This window comes from Poecilia latipinna, unplaced genomic scaffold (assembly GCF_001443285.1).
Source record: "Poecilia latipinna isolate Pla-1442-1.1 unplaced genomic scaffold, P_latipinna-1.0 Scaffold1793, whole genome shotgun sequence".
In the NCBI taxonomy this organism is placed as follows: domain Eukaryota; kingdom Metazoa; phylum Chordata; class Actinopteri; order Cyprinodontiformes; family Poeciliidae; genus Poecilia; species Poecilia latipinna.
Window position 1 is genome coordinate 6652 of NW_015114409.1, and position 13310 is coordinate 19961.

The 13310-nt window shown below is 38.8% G+C and overlaps 1 protein-coding gene across 1 annotated transcript; it reads right to left on the minus strand.

The window, feature by feature from the left end:
- Positions 1-981: 981 nt before the first annotated feature.
- On the minus strand, positions 982-12342 carry LOC106965264 (zinc finger protein 704-like). Its single transcript, XM_015061254.1, has 6 exons — positions 12236-12342; positions 7456-7567; positions 6826-7195; positions 3205-3470; positions 1997-2094; positions 982-1445 (listed from the first exon to the last, which is right to left on the minus strand). The coding sequence occupies exons 2-6, from the start codon at positions 7565-7567 to the stop codon at positions 1041-1043; spliced, it is 1251 nt and encodes a 416-aa protein (XP_014916740.1). The 5' UTR covers positions 12236-12342; the 3' UTR covers positions 982-1040.
- Positions 12343-13310: the final 968 nt, after the last annotated feature.

The following is a 13310-nucleotide window of genomic DNA, read 5'->3' on the forward strand; positions in this document are numbered from 1 at the left end:
TATTGCAGCAACCTCGAAGGGTGGCACCAAAATGTTGGGAAACAGAATCCCTGCAACCAAACGTGTGGATTTGAATTTGTATAAATGCTTGTGCAGCTATTAATAATTATTACTAATAATTTATTGTTATTTTGTTGTAAAATAAGAAATATGTTTTACTTTAAGGAGCCCTTCACCCAGGAAACCAAAAATGTTGTATTGTAACAGGTTTAACTGACTGTTGGCTATGAAAAAATATTACAAGTGCTTATGGGAATCATTAATAATTGTAATTTGGATTATAAAATTACTAAATCGGAGCACCATCTCATTGTAGAAAAAAAATATATTTTGCAAAACAGTTAAGTCTCAGTTATTTATCATACCAGCCTGATAAAACCATGGTCTTAAAATAATAATTGACAGCATAAGTTTAGCACTAACCTGCTATGGCAGTGCTGAACTACTATGTCGCTAATTCATTAAATGCCAGTGAAATGGAGGTAATCAGTAGTTTGTAGCTAAGCTAATTATGCTAAATGGTTGATAATCTCACACAGTCTACCCATCTCTCGGAGAAAAACTGGGTTATAAATTAACACTCTTGCCTTTTTCTCTCTCTCTGTCTCTCTATTTAGTTTTTTGAAAACCTGATTTTATAACTTTTCTTGGTAGCATAGCAACTGCCACAGCCATTCGTGTTTCCTACTGTCTGCTGCTAACAGCGTCACTGTTCAGCGCTCCAAGCAGGAACGAACCATTTCACGCCGATAGGGGGGTTCAGGGCAAAAACGGGTGTGTGTCTTTTGGTCTGGGAGGGGTAACATTAAATTTTTACTGCTGAAAACAATCTTTGAAAAAATACAATATGATTAATTTTGTATTTCTGTGAACAAAATATAAATAATGAAATTGTGGCGGCCCCCCTGTTGGTCAGGGCCCCTAGAATCGTCATCAATTTTGAATTAATATGAGTTACAACATTCAATTTACCTTTGGATCAATGAATTACATTTGAATTAGATCTTTATATATTCGAATGCCTCTTTTCTCTGGAAATTTTAAATAATCTGTTTCTGACACTGAGATAAAACAATTGAAGGTAAAAAAAAAAAAAAAAAAAAGTTTTTACCTTCAAACCCGCTGTCAGTAGAAAGAATGGACCGACTCTTGGTTTGATGCTCATTGTGAGTAGCCTGTGGTTCCTGTGTATCCGCACGCCGGTCCGTCCGCTGCGGCCTCGTGTCGTCACGCAGAAGCCTGCGCTTGCAGCTGGATCTCTGAGGAGCGATCCAGCCGGAAGCGTTGGAGCCGTGTGTGCGCGCCGGGTTGCGCCGCTCAGAGCTCGGCTGTGTCTTTGAGCACACAACGCAGTGCTTATACATCACGGAGTCGAAGCTCAGAGTCCATTTGACGCCTTCCAGAACCTCCAGCATCATGTCCACCACAACAAAGTGAGCGTTCTCCTGCACACACGCAGAACATCAGAGACAACATTTTTCACTATCAGAACCTTTACTGGGAAAACAGCCGCGTTAAAGGCAAACTCTAAATTCTGCTTGCATATATGACCAAATTGGTTCTTAGAGGAACGTTCTTTCTTTTTAATATTTGTGACGTTTTCCATTGAATTTGCTGCCTTGTTCCACAGACCTAGCAAAACAATATGTAGCATTTTATTGTGGCATACTATGCCAGTTGGGTAATTTAAAATCTGACTCAAAACCTGATAATGGATGTAAGAAGAACGTATATGTAAATTATGCTCTGGGCGAAAGGGGGAGGGGACAAACTGCTATTATAGGATTAAAACAGAAAGTACTATTATTATTATGTCATGTTGAAAGCATTGCCACAAGGTGGCGACGTTGGTTAAGGAACCTACAGAACTATTTTATGAACAGTGGTGAAGACATGTTTCAAAAGAAAATTGTGGTATTTTCAGAGTGTTTTAGGCTTTAAAGTGCTACAAATCTACATAAATGATTGTAAAAGCAGTGAAATCATAATGGCAGACCTTTTCCAGCTCACAGCTGGTCCTAAAGATGTCTGCAGGTAAATCCAGGAGTTCAGAGCAGCTTCGGTCTTTGCTGTGAGGCTTTGAGGAGGAGTGACCTGATGCAAAACAGATAAACACACGTTAAAGTTCAGCACTGTCATTAATATTAATGAGTTCTCATGTTAATCGCTAAAATTCTCAGGTTTTTTTAAGCTACATTTATTTTTCAGATGTATGAGGGGTGGGTAATATGGACTTAACTTTTTATCACAATATTTTGTGGCACAATTATCACAATAAGAACTGTTTATTACATCATGACATGTCAAACATAGCAAAAAGTATCTCATTGGTAAAGCGCTTCTGTACGACACCAATCACATGAACAAACAGTGGGAAAAAAATATTAAACTAAAGAATCTCGACAATAAAAACAGTTTTTTTTCCCCAAAACATCAATTGGAATTTATTGTGACAATGATAAATTGAAATTTATTATGAAAAGAAATTTATCATAATTGATAAATGATGCAATAAAAGCCCATTTTGCTATCATCCATCCATCCATCCATTTTCTGAACACCCTTGTCCCTCAGTGGGGTCGGGAGGGGTGCTGGTGCCTATCTCCCCATTTTGCTATCATTTGAATGAAAATGTTTTTATGTTTCACTATTACGCTAATAGTTAAATATTTTCATTGTTAATACACACATTTTCTCGCAGTTATAATGTTTGTGTACACAAGTTAAACTTTAACTCAATACATATGAGACTAAAAAAAAAAAAAGGTAAATGACATGCAAACCTCTCATGATAAGTTTTGCTGGATGATAAATTGTCCCAGAAGTTATCGCGATAAGCGATAATATTGAAGTTATTCAAGACTTCAGCTCAAGTTAAGACTTTGGGATCAACAAAGAATTTTTTGAATTTGAATTTAATTTCTAACATACATTTAAGGTGGAAGACGTTTTAAATATCCAAAATACAACCAAAACAACAAATATAATGAATACTAAAGTCTCTGTCAACATAACTGTCCTTCATCAAACAGGCCAGTTGAGACCAAAGCATCAGACTGAAACCTTTTGTCATCCAGGCTTTGGTAGAAGAAGACACACAAGAAAGACTACCAATCACACAAATAGAAATGATCAATCTCGATTTAATTTATCACACCATGAACTGATTTATTGCTCACTGCGACAGGCTTAATTCTGTGGTACCTGTCCTGTTGGGGGTACTCCAGCTGTTTAGGCTCCACCCCCTGTGCTCCTTCTCAGGTTGCTGAGGGCTTCTGCTGGATCGGTCCTGGCTGCTCAGGATGCTGATCGGGCTTGACGATAGAGAAACACGCGGCTTCTCATCCTCCACCGTGGTTTCGAACGGTTGGTGACAGGAAGTCAGCCGGCGCTCCGCGTCCTCCTTACCGGTAGACGTCAGACACTCACGCTGGTCACATGAACCGGGCGACGGAGGGGAAGAGTCCATGCTAGGAGGAGCACATTTTAAGTCAAATTAGAATTATTATAAGAATGCGATAGCTTAGAGTACAGATGTCCTGAATGCAGGTTTTTGTAGTAAGTGAAATAGGTATTACATTAAGAAACTCAGAGAACAAAACAGCTGTGCATACATACATTTCTACCTAAAGGGAGCCCAATCAAGCTAGCATGTATATTCTTGTTCTGGGGGAGGAAGTTGGAGCGCCCAGAGATAACGGATGCTGCATCTCTTATTACTGTTCACTGATGCAGAGATATACGATATCTCGTAGGTGAAATGATCATAAAATCATATCAGAACTAAAAAGGAGGCATGCTACCGTTACCATAGCATAGCATAGCAACACATGGAACATGCAAGGCAACAACTGTCCCACCATGTAGTCTTTGCTGAATGCAGGTTTTCATATGAGGGACATGAAAACTTGATTCTGTTTGACAGTAAAAACACACATAACTGACTCATCTTCAGCTCTATTTTTGCGTATTTTAGTTTTACTTTGGATCCAACTAAACTGGTCTTCTGTCTTTCGTTTCTTGTTGCAGTTTTAGGTGATTTCTGAACTCTAAGCTTTGTGTCCTGCCACATTTTTTCTATCTTCACATGAGAAACATACAGCTACTTTTCTGAATACCAACTGTAGTACTCAAGTTTTCAGAAGTTTTCCACTTGCTTTGCCGTTCGGGGGATTTACCCAACTGTTTAGCGACTGAAGCTTGACTCAGAATATGTTCATAAAAGATAAAGTAAAAGCCAAAAACATCTGATTCTTGGGGCGAGATAAATAAAAGAAGCGACGGAACATGCTGTACTTCTTGCGGACGTTTATGTACTTCAGTGTTTGCAGCAAGATGCCCTGACCATCCTCTTTATGAGATTTCTTCACAACAACAGCTTCTTTAGTCAGAGGCTCCATCAGAACCGAATCGATTGAAATCTAATAATGTTAGCTGTGTTAATTTTTAAGTGGTGATCAGAAAGAAAGCTAACAATGCTAACCATCTATCATTGCACCGCAGCTAGGGACAACAGTAAGTTAGAAAAGTCGCATTTGACGTGCTTCAAAAATACGGGAGTTATGTTAAAAATACGTTTTATTGACTTGAAACATGTTAATAATAACATTTCAAATTGTTTGTTGGCTTGTGGGAACCATTAGGCAGACATTAGTTTTAGATCAGGGGTGTCAAACTCATGAGTCGTATCCTGTCTTACACTGTGATTTATCATTGTGTGGTTAATCCTAACATGACCCGTTAACCATTTTTGGACAAGTCCTGTTTAAAACTTCAGATACATCAGGTTACTGGATGAGCTGGTGATTCGGGTACTTTACGTTGTTCTGCAAAATAACAGATTATTTAAAATAAGAAAAAAACTAGAAAATGTTTCACCAAAAAGAAATATCAAGTTGTCGGTATGAGAAAACATATATTGTGTAGCCTATGTTGTCCGAAACTGAGATCAGCAAGTTTAAAGGTTACAATGCAGATCATTTCACAGGTGGAGTTTCAGCAGAACATGAAAGTCTCTCTTCCTCCTCTCAATACTGTAGAATAACATCAACCTAGTTCATTTGTTATCCCAGTTCCTGTTTCTTGACTACCTGTGGGGAGACACAGACTTTCAGGACTGCCGATTAATCCGAAGCCTTTAGTCCGGAACCAGTGTTTTTCCAAGGAAAGTCTGGCACTTCATGGAAGGAAAAACTGAACTGCTACCACACACATAAACTAACGTAGCTACAGTTGAGCATAGATGCTGTCTTTTTCAGACAAAGGGACAAACTTTTCATTTTTTTAAAAATACAAATGTATTTGTGTCACATTGTCAAACTTAAACCACGGTCAACCATGTTACCTATGGATATATGCATGGAAATTACATTTCTTTGGAAGCTATAATTTGATTTGTTTGTTTTGCATTACAACTGTTTTTCTTGAGATAGATTTTTGACTCGTGTCATTTTGGCCATCATACAACTAGAAAACAGAGGGTTCACCTTTAACTATAAAAGTTAACACAATGAAGATAGCTTTCTAGGATTATAGCTCTGTAATTTGTATATAGATTTACACCAATAACATGTGGAAGTTACCCTTAATAGCCTGTTTATTTGGTTGGTTTCTAGGAATTGAATATACTTCATAACTGATTCATATCTATAACAATAGCTTGTCATAGCTATTGAAATAGCTATGACAAGCTATGGAAATAGCTATGGAAATAGCTTGTCATAGCTAGCTTAGCTGAGACCAGCTAAGCTAGCTCCAGTTCATCCGAGTAACTTTTACCTTTGCCCATTCAGCTGTTCTCTTCTTATTGGTTTTAATCAATCAATCAATCAATCAAATTTTATTTGTATAGCACATTTCAGCAGCAAGGCATTTCAAGGTGCTTTACATAATTAAAGAAAAAATAAATAAGAACAGCATGTGACATTGAATAAACAGTAAGAAAGAGAAAGATGTATTCCCATTTATTAGTTTTCACTTACAAAACAGATGTCCAGGTCTAAAATAATAATTTAGTTTAGTCTTTAGCATATTTGTAAAACTCACCTGGCTAAGCTACATTTGGTTAAGTGCTGAAAAATGTAATTTCACCAAAATAACTTAAGATGTGATTGAAAGGTGAACCATTTGACATTAAGACAACAATTAATGTCTAAATGAGGTCAAGAAGCTGTTAGGGTTAGCAAATAGGCTGTCAATGTCTGTCAATGTCTTTGATTTGGCTAAATAGAAGATATAGATTAAGAATGTCTGATTTTTAATAGATTTGCTTAACCTAAATAAAAATGAGAACTGGCTGGCCATCTGGTCTTAACTACCTTGACTTTCTGAGAATAGCTTCTTATTAGCTATGGTTAGTTTTTTTTTTTTTTTTGGTCATAGTTATGAGCTTATGATTTGGTCTTATTGTAGCTTATTTTTACCCAAATTTATTCTCCTCTTCATTTATAGAGATTCACAGAGATGCAGAGAGCAAGTCTTTCAGCAGGTAACAGGAAGGTCAAATGCAAAGTTCCTAAAGTTTTTGAGAATGTGGGCAGCATTTTTAAAGTCTCAGAGCTACATAACACTCTGGGTTTAGTATCTAAAATCTCTTGGAAAACCCATAGAGACCATCTTCTTTATAACTGATGCTATACTCTGTAATCATTTTGTTTTTGCTTTCAAATTTGGGTAAAATCTTGTTTCATAGTCTTGTCACAGAAGGAATAACTTGAAAATGTTTTTAATGCTGTTCTTATATTGTCTTAGGTGATGCCTAAGGAGATGTGAGTCTTCAAAAATTGGCATTGCTTCATGTGTTTGGTCAGAAGTTGCGTATGGTACCTTAATGAATTAGACGGACTGGCTGCTTTTTCCTGCCAGGAGACAGGTTTGCTGCGTCTGGAGATGACTGGACTGCTCCTGTGTAGGGGAACGTTTTCATCCTTGGAATGAGAAGGTTCCTCCTTGTTTGCCATAGCGTCTCGTGGCAGTTTGGAGCTCCTATCGTGGTCTCTGAGCTTGCTATTCCCTGGGATTTGTCTGGAGTTTTTGGAGATTTTGGTGCATTTCCTCCTTGTGAGTTGTTTTCGTGGGTACGGAAGGTCGAATGCCGTGTTTGTTTCTTCTTCTCCACTGGGTTCTTGTGTTGACCGAATCAGAGATGGGACGCAACCTGAATGGGTCGGCTCCTGGCTCTGGTTAGAAAAAGCCTCTGTTTCTCCGAACAGGAAGCAGAGACAAAAAGAACAACCTTTACTTTCAAACTGGAACAAAAGAAAAAAACTTAAGCAGTTTCTTTTTTTTTTTTTCAAAAGACTTCAAATGAAAATGCTAATCCTTACATAAAACTTTACTGTTATTTAGGTTTCAGTCTGCTCCAGGAAGTCTGAGTTTATGTGAGTGTTGCCAAATGAATCCTTAAACAACCTTTCAACCTCTATGACTCTGTCTTAAGAGTGTGTGGACGCTCACCTGCTCCTAGTGGAGGTCCAGTTGGAGGTTGCCGGGACTCTCCAGAGTCCACGCTCCAGCTGACGTATCCACCTCTGTTTGGAGATGAAGACAAGCCGTCGCAGCTTCCCATCTGTGTGGAGGACAGAGAGAGTTTCCTAATCACAGCAGCTTTGCTGCAAGCTTCCTTTAGAAAGTCTTACGTTACAACAGCCATCACTAATAAATGTCCCCACTGCCTCAGAAGCATGAAATCCTCCACTTATGTACAGCCTGTGAAAACTTTCCTACTTCTTGCTTCCTGCTTGTCGGGAGATTTATGAGCATGGCAGCAGTAGCTGTTTGTCGGTAGCACAACAAACACCCTTTGGTCTCTGAACACTCTGAGTCCCAAGTCTAAAGGTTGTAATATTGATGTCGACTTCAATTTTTATGGAGGTCGTAGCTCCTACGGGAGATTTGAATGCAATTTAGCCTTCATAAATCTACTACCGAAACTCCCTGAATGGAGCAACAGATCACTTTCTGTCATTTAGCAACAGACATGGACATCAGCAGTGACTTCACTGCTTGATAACTTCCACATGTTATTGGTGTAAATCTATATACAAATTACAGAGCTATAATCCTAGAAAGCTATCTTCATTGTGTTAACTTTTATAGTTAAAGGTGAACCCTCTGTTTTCTAGTTGTATGATGGCCAAAATGACATGAGTCAAAAATCTATCTCAAGGAAGACAGTTGCAATGCAAAACAAATCAAATTATAGCTTCCAAAGAAATGTAATTTCCTTGCATATATTTGTAGGTAACATGGTTGACCGTGGTTGTGACACAAAGACATTTGTATTTAAAAAAAAATGAAAAGGTGTGGATTACATAGCTCACACCTGATGCTGTTTACACATCTCACTTGTAAACAGTAGCTGGCCTTTTTTTGAGCTCGTGTTTTAAGTTATCACATAAAAAAAATCTGATCCGTTTTTGAAGACTAATTGGAAGTTCAGATTGATCTGTTCATGTGACAAACAAGGGAACTTCTTTTTTTATATTTTTAATCTCTGGGAAAGAAAATGATTTAGTTACAAACACCACCATGAATCTTGTTTAACTCATCAGACGAATGTGTGGTTACTGACGAAACAGAACCCCACAAACCCTCGTTGGTCGCCTTTATTTTGGCCTCCGTTTGAAGTAACTTCAATGAGTCGCTACTTGCAGCCATTTATAAATCTCCAACGCCTGCCTGAAGAAAGCTTGCCTCACTCCTCACTTCTTCTTGTGAGACGTTTGAGGGGTTTCTTACTAGTTCACCTCATTTCAAGTCACCCAACAGAATCTCAACGAGTTACAGACTCGGAGCATAAATCTGTTCCAGCCCTTCGTGGATTAACTGGGATTTTTGTAGATTCCCTTTTGGTATGAGGTTCTCTTCCTGAATTGCTGCTTAGCTTATAGCAAGCATCTCCTCTGGCATCCAAATCCATATTTTAAACATTTCAAACTCATCTGTCCTAAATGGAATATTTTTGAAATATTCTTTTCCTAAGTTCTCTCCAGTGTCTTTCTGGCCTTCATGTCTTCCTTGATGAGCTGAAGTTTCCGTTTTGCTCACCTTCAGTGAAAGCTATTCTGTTCAACTGCTTTCTGATTGCCCACATGTGAATTAACATTTCAAAGATCCTGTGTTGGAGACTTCTTTTAGCATCTTGTGGTCTGCTCTGGGGGTAAACTTACTTGAATGCCCAGATCTGGACATGTTGTAGACTGGTTTCAGTGAAACTGCTGATTTTCAATCGTTTTGAGACTTCTCTAATTTTTTTTTTGTTGTTTTTGCACCACATTCATAAGCTGGTTCAATCTTCTTCCTGTTGGTCTCACCCAACTCCTCAGACCTTACCATGATGTTTTCTCTCACTTCAACCGTCATGAGCACACCAAGAGCAAACAGAGCTGCTTTAAAATACGTTTTAAAACTTTCATCTTTAGAGATAACGTAAAGTTGTTTGTTCAGCTCCGTTTGTTTCTTTATATTATAAAGTATTTTAGAACCACTTAGACTATAGAATAACAGATTGACCCCCTCTATCAAATCTAAGTGTTCTGAGTAAAATTTGCTTTGTTAAGGTGGTGCGTAGTTAAAACTGAACTGATTATTGTTATGATTGTATGTACTGTAAAACTAAAAATATTTGTACATTGGTTTGTAACCGACTTTATCCTCTTTGATTGAAACTGAATTTTTACGGCAGTAAAAAGAGCGACTTAAAGAAACAAAGCACTGATGTTTACTGTAGTTTTATGCAACTATTTCTTATCATTTGTGATCATTTAGAAACTAAGCTTACCAGCAGATTCAGCTTTCATACAGATGTGGTTTGTCTGTTTCTCCTCTTCATGAAGCTTGTTGCCCTTTCTACAGGAAGTGAATGTGAATGGGAGGAAGGCTGATAAACTTCACACATTTAACGACCATAGCACCACGCTACTATATATATATATATATTTATTTATTTTTAAATAACTGAGTTAGGTAGTTTAGTCCATCCTTCCCCAGAAAGAGCAAACTTCAGTTAGTGCCTCCCAATGCATGAGCGCTTTTTGAGCTCAGCTAACTAAACTTTGCCTCCGTTTTCCAGATTCCACTCAATCTGATGTTTTTACCTGGAACAAAAGCCCACAATCAAATTCTGCGTCAGGCCCCATGCAACTTTGACATGGCCCTGGTAGTGTTTTTGAGTCAGCCTAACTACAACTCTCTACTCACAGAACACAGTTTTATTTTCTTTTTCAAGCCACATATGTGGTAATACACAGTTTGTCAAAAAAAGAGAGAGAGAGAGAGAGAGAAGAAGGTGCAGTTTTTCTGAGACAGGAAATAATCTAACATGGATAGCACTTATCGTCTTCCTCAAACCAGGTGAACTTTTGATTCTTATTCTGCATAATCAGCAGACGGGATTCCCCCTATCCTGAGAAGTAGCTTGCATGAAGAGCTCAGCAGATTCTATCAGGTGTTTGCTAATTGCTGATGGCTAGTCTGAAGGAGCTGATTGGTGGAGCCGTGGGGGAGGTCTGCCCTGCGAGGCAGCAGCTCGGAGGCTTGGATACTACGGCTATGAGGAGCAGCTTCACTAAGAAGGCGGGGCTAGGTCCACCCTGACGTTTTGCACAGCTGAATGGTTGCTAAGGGAAATTAAAAGATTTCTCAAACGTGTGAAAAAAATCAAGGCAATAATTTTGATGAGGGAATAACATTTTGACATGACAAAAAGCTAAAAAAAGAGAGAAAAAACAGTCAATTTTATGTAACTCTGCTCCTTTAAGGGTATTAATCGTCCATCAGCGCATTTACAAATGTCGATCAAACTTTTAATGTTTCCTTTGGGGGTATGACTTCGTCCTCTCCAAACCTTTGAGTTCGTTTTGATGCAGGACCCCACTCTGTCCAATTGGCTGCTAACATGAGTAGCAAGTCAGCCAATCTCATGGTAGCAAGTCGACTCATTTAGGCATCTAAACTAGTTGAAGATGACTTTCTGATGCTCAAGGCGAGCATAAGAATGGGAAAACAACTACAGCTACAACTTTGTTTTTTTGTGTGTATATCAGACAATTCTAATGTATTAGGATTTTCAGATTTAGTCTTTCGTTTCTAGAGAACAGTACGGAAAAAGAAGAGATACCCACTGAGTGGTGGTTGTGTGGATGGAAATCCTTTGTTGATGTCAGAGGTCAGAGAAAGAGTGGGAAGACTGGTTTGTGTGGATAGAAAGGTAACATAGCTACTTGTTATAACTGAGGGATTCAGGAAGCTGTAATTCGCACAGTCTTACCAAAAATATTGCCTGGTCCTTTGAGTCGCAATTCCTGTTGCAATGTTCGGACATTAGAGACAGAATTATGTGTGAACAATGTGAAGGAACGGATTCATCCCGCTCAGCGGTCAGAGTTGTTGTTCTTGGTGGTGTAATGGAGTGGGGAATATTTTTTGGCACACTTTAGGATCATTAGTACCAACTGAACCGTGCAGACTACCTAAGTATTCCTGCTGACCAACTTTATCGCTTTATGACCACATTGTACCCATCTCCTGAAGGCTAGGATGATGCACAAACTTCAGATCATCTCGTACTGGTTTCTAGAACACGATTATGGGTTCTCTGTACTCCACTGTCCTCCAAAGTCACCAGATCTCAGTCCAGTTGAACTCCTTTGGGATGCGTTGCAATGGAGGACTCACATCATGAACGTGTAGCCAATAAAACTGCAGCAACTGTGTGATGCTGTCATATCAATGTAGACCAAGCGACTCTAAGGAACGTTTCCTTCAAATTGTTGAATCTAAGCCACGAAGAATTAAAGGGGTTCTGGAAGGAAACAATGGACCCAACTCAGCAGACATAGTGAGCGCTTGTTGTTGACGTTCTTGCACCGAATGCTGACTTGGCGTTTCAAGCTTTAAAACTTTGAGAAATATTAAAGTTCATTGGTGAAATTTCATGCTTTAAGATAAACAGAATGTAGAGAAAATTTAAGCTTTCTTTGGTAGATCAGGGCTTCACCGTTTGACAGATTTGACATTAAGTCTGTTTTCAGTAGCAGAAGCCGCACTTCACAGCTTCCTGTACGACTTCAGAAGTCAACTGCGATTGTAAATGATAACATCTTTAAAACTTTCCTTTTTCTGTTTAAAAACAAAAAAAATGGAGGAGGAAAAAAACAAAACAAAAAAAAAACTACGTCCATCCCAGCAGAGGGCAGCTGCTGCCCAGTACACAACACGTCCCCGGATTACTCACCGTGCCGTGGACTTCTGACGTCTGGCTGTGAAGAAACCCTGTCAGGGTCCAGCGAGACAAACCCGCGACGCTGTTTATCCACCAAAAGCTGTTGAAAGGAAGGCAGGCGGTTGATTAGCACTTCCTGTATTCAAGACTGCTTGTGTGCCTTCTGTGGTTGAACACTTAGTAATGTCTTCCCTGACGGCTGAGAGGCCAGAAAGCCTTCCACTCCGCTTTCTACTGGGGTAATGACACCGACTACAAATATTCCAGCAGGTACTTGGGCTCATTAGCAAAAAAAATGACCCATTTAAGATGACCTTATCTGACTCATCTTGAATGTAAATCTGTTAATATGACAGGAAACAGCCTCTCTGACATCGAGATAGGGTTTTACTTTTGAGGTTAACATTTTCAGTCTTTGTTCAGCAGAAATGCTACTCATGGAGCTCCTCAGTACTCAGTGGGCTCGGCGGGCCGGGCTGCCTCATCTGCTGTCAGCTGCTGCTTCTGAAAGAGGAAGCTCCGTTTATGTAAAGCATCGATGGTTTTTGATCTGCATTTTGATCACATGAAAAAAAAAAAAAAATTAAAGTAGGAACAATTCAGATTCAATTTCTCTGAGAGGAACTGTGTACTGGTAGATCCCACAGACGGTTTCCATGGAGACCACGGTGTGACTTTATGAAGATGCTTAGTAAATCCTGCACACTTACGGTCAATTTTAAGAATAATGAGGTCATACGTTGTAAAGGAAATTCAGACATTTCTAAAAAGGAGAAGACAAGATAAAAATGTTCCCCGCAAAGTCAGGACGGTTTTGGGAAGTGAGAAAATGATCAGTAAAAAGGGAGCATCCAAATCAATAGGTGATTGTTTTGGGAAATAGTTTGAGGAGGTGTTCACAAGATGGAGGTCAGCATATAAGAAGAGAACTCTTTAAAGTCTTAGATATTGTTTTTAGTCGTTCTCAGAAAGTGCAGGTGTAAGAAAGTGTTCTTGGGGATATTTTAAGAAAAACGATGGCAATATGCAAGACTATCATTATTTCCTTAGTTTTGGAAAAATCTGTTATAATCTGTTACCTAAACAT

Coding starts and splice junctions, on each gene's coding strand:
- LOC106965264 (XM_015061254.1), bottom strand. CDS start 7,567: ATGGGAAGCTGCGACGGCTTGTCTTCATCTCCAAACAGAGGTGGATAC. Junction 7,196..7,455: donor TGGACCTCCACTAGGAGCAG/GTGAGCGTCCAC, acceptor TCGGAGAAACAG/AGGCTTTTTCTAACCAGAGC. Junction 2,095..3,204: donor GAGTACCCCCAACAGGACAG/GTACCACAGAAT, acceptor GTTTTGCATCAG/GTCACTCCTCCTCAAAGCCT.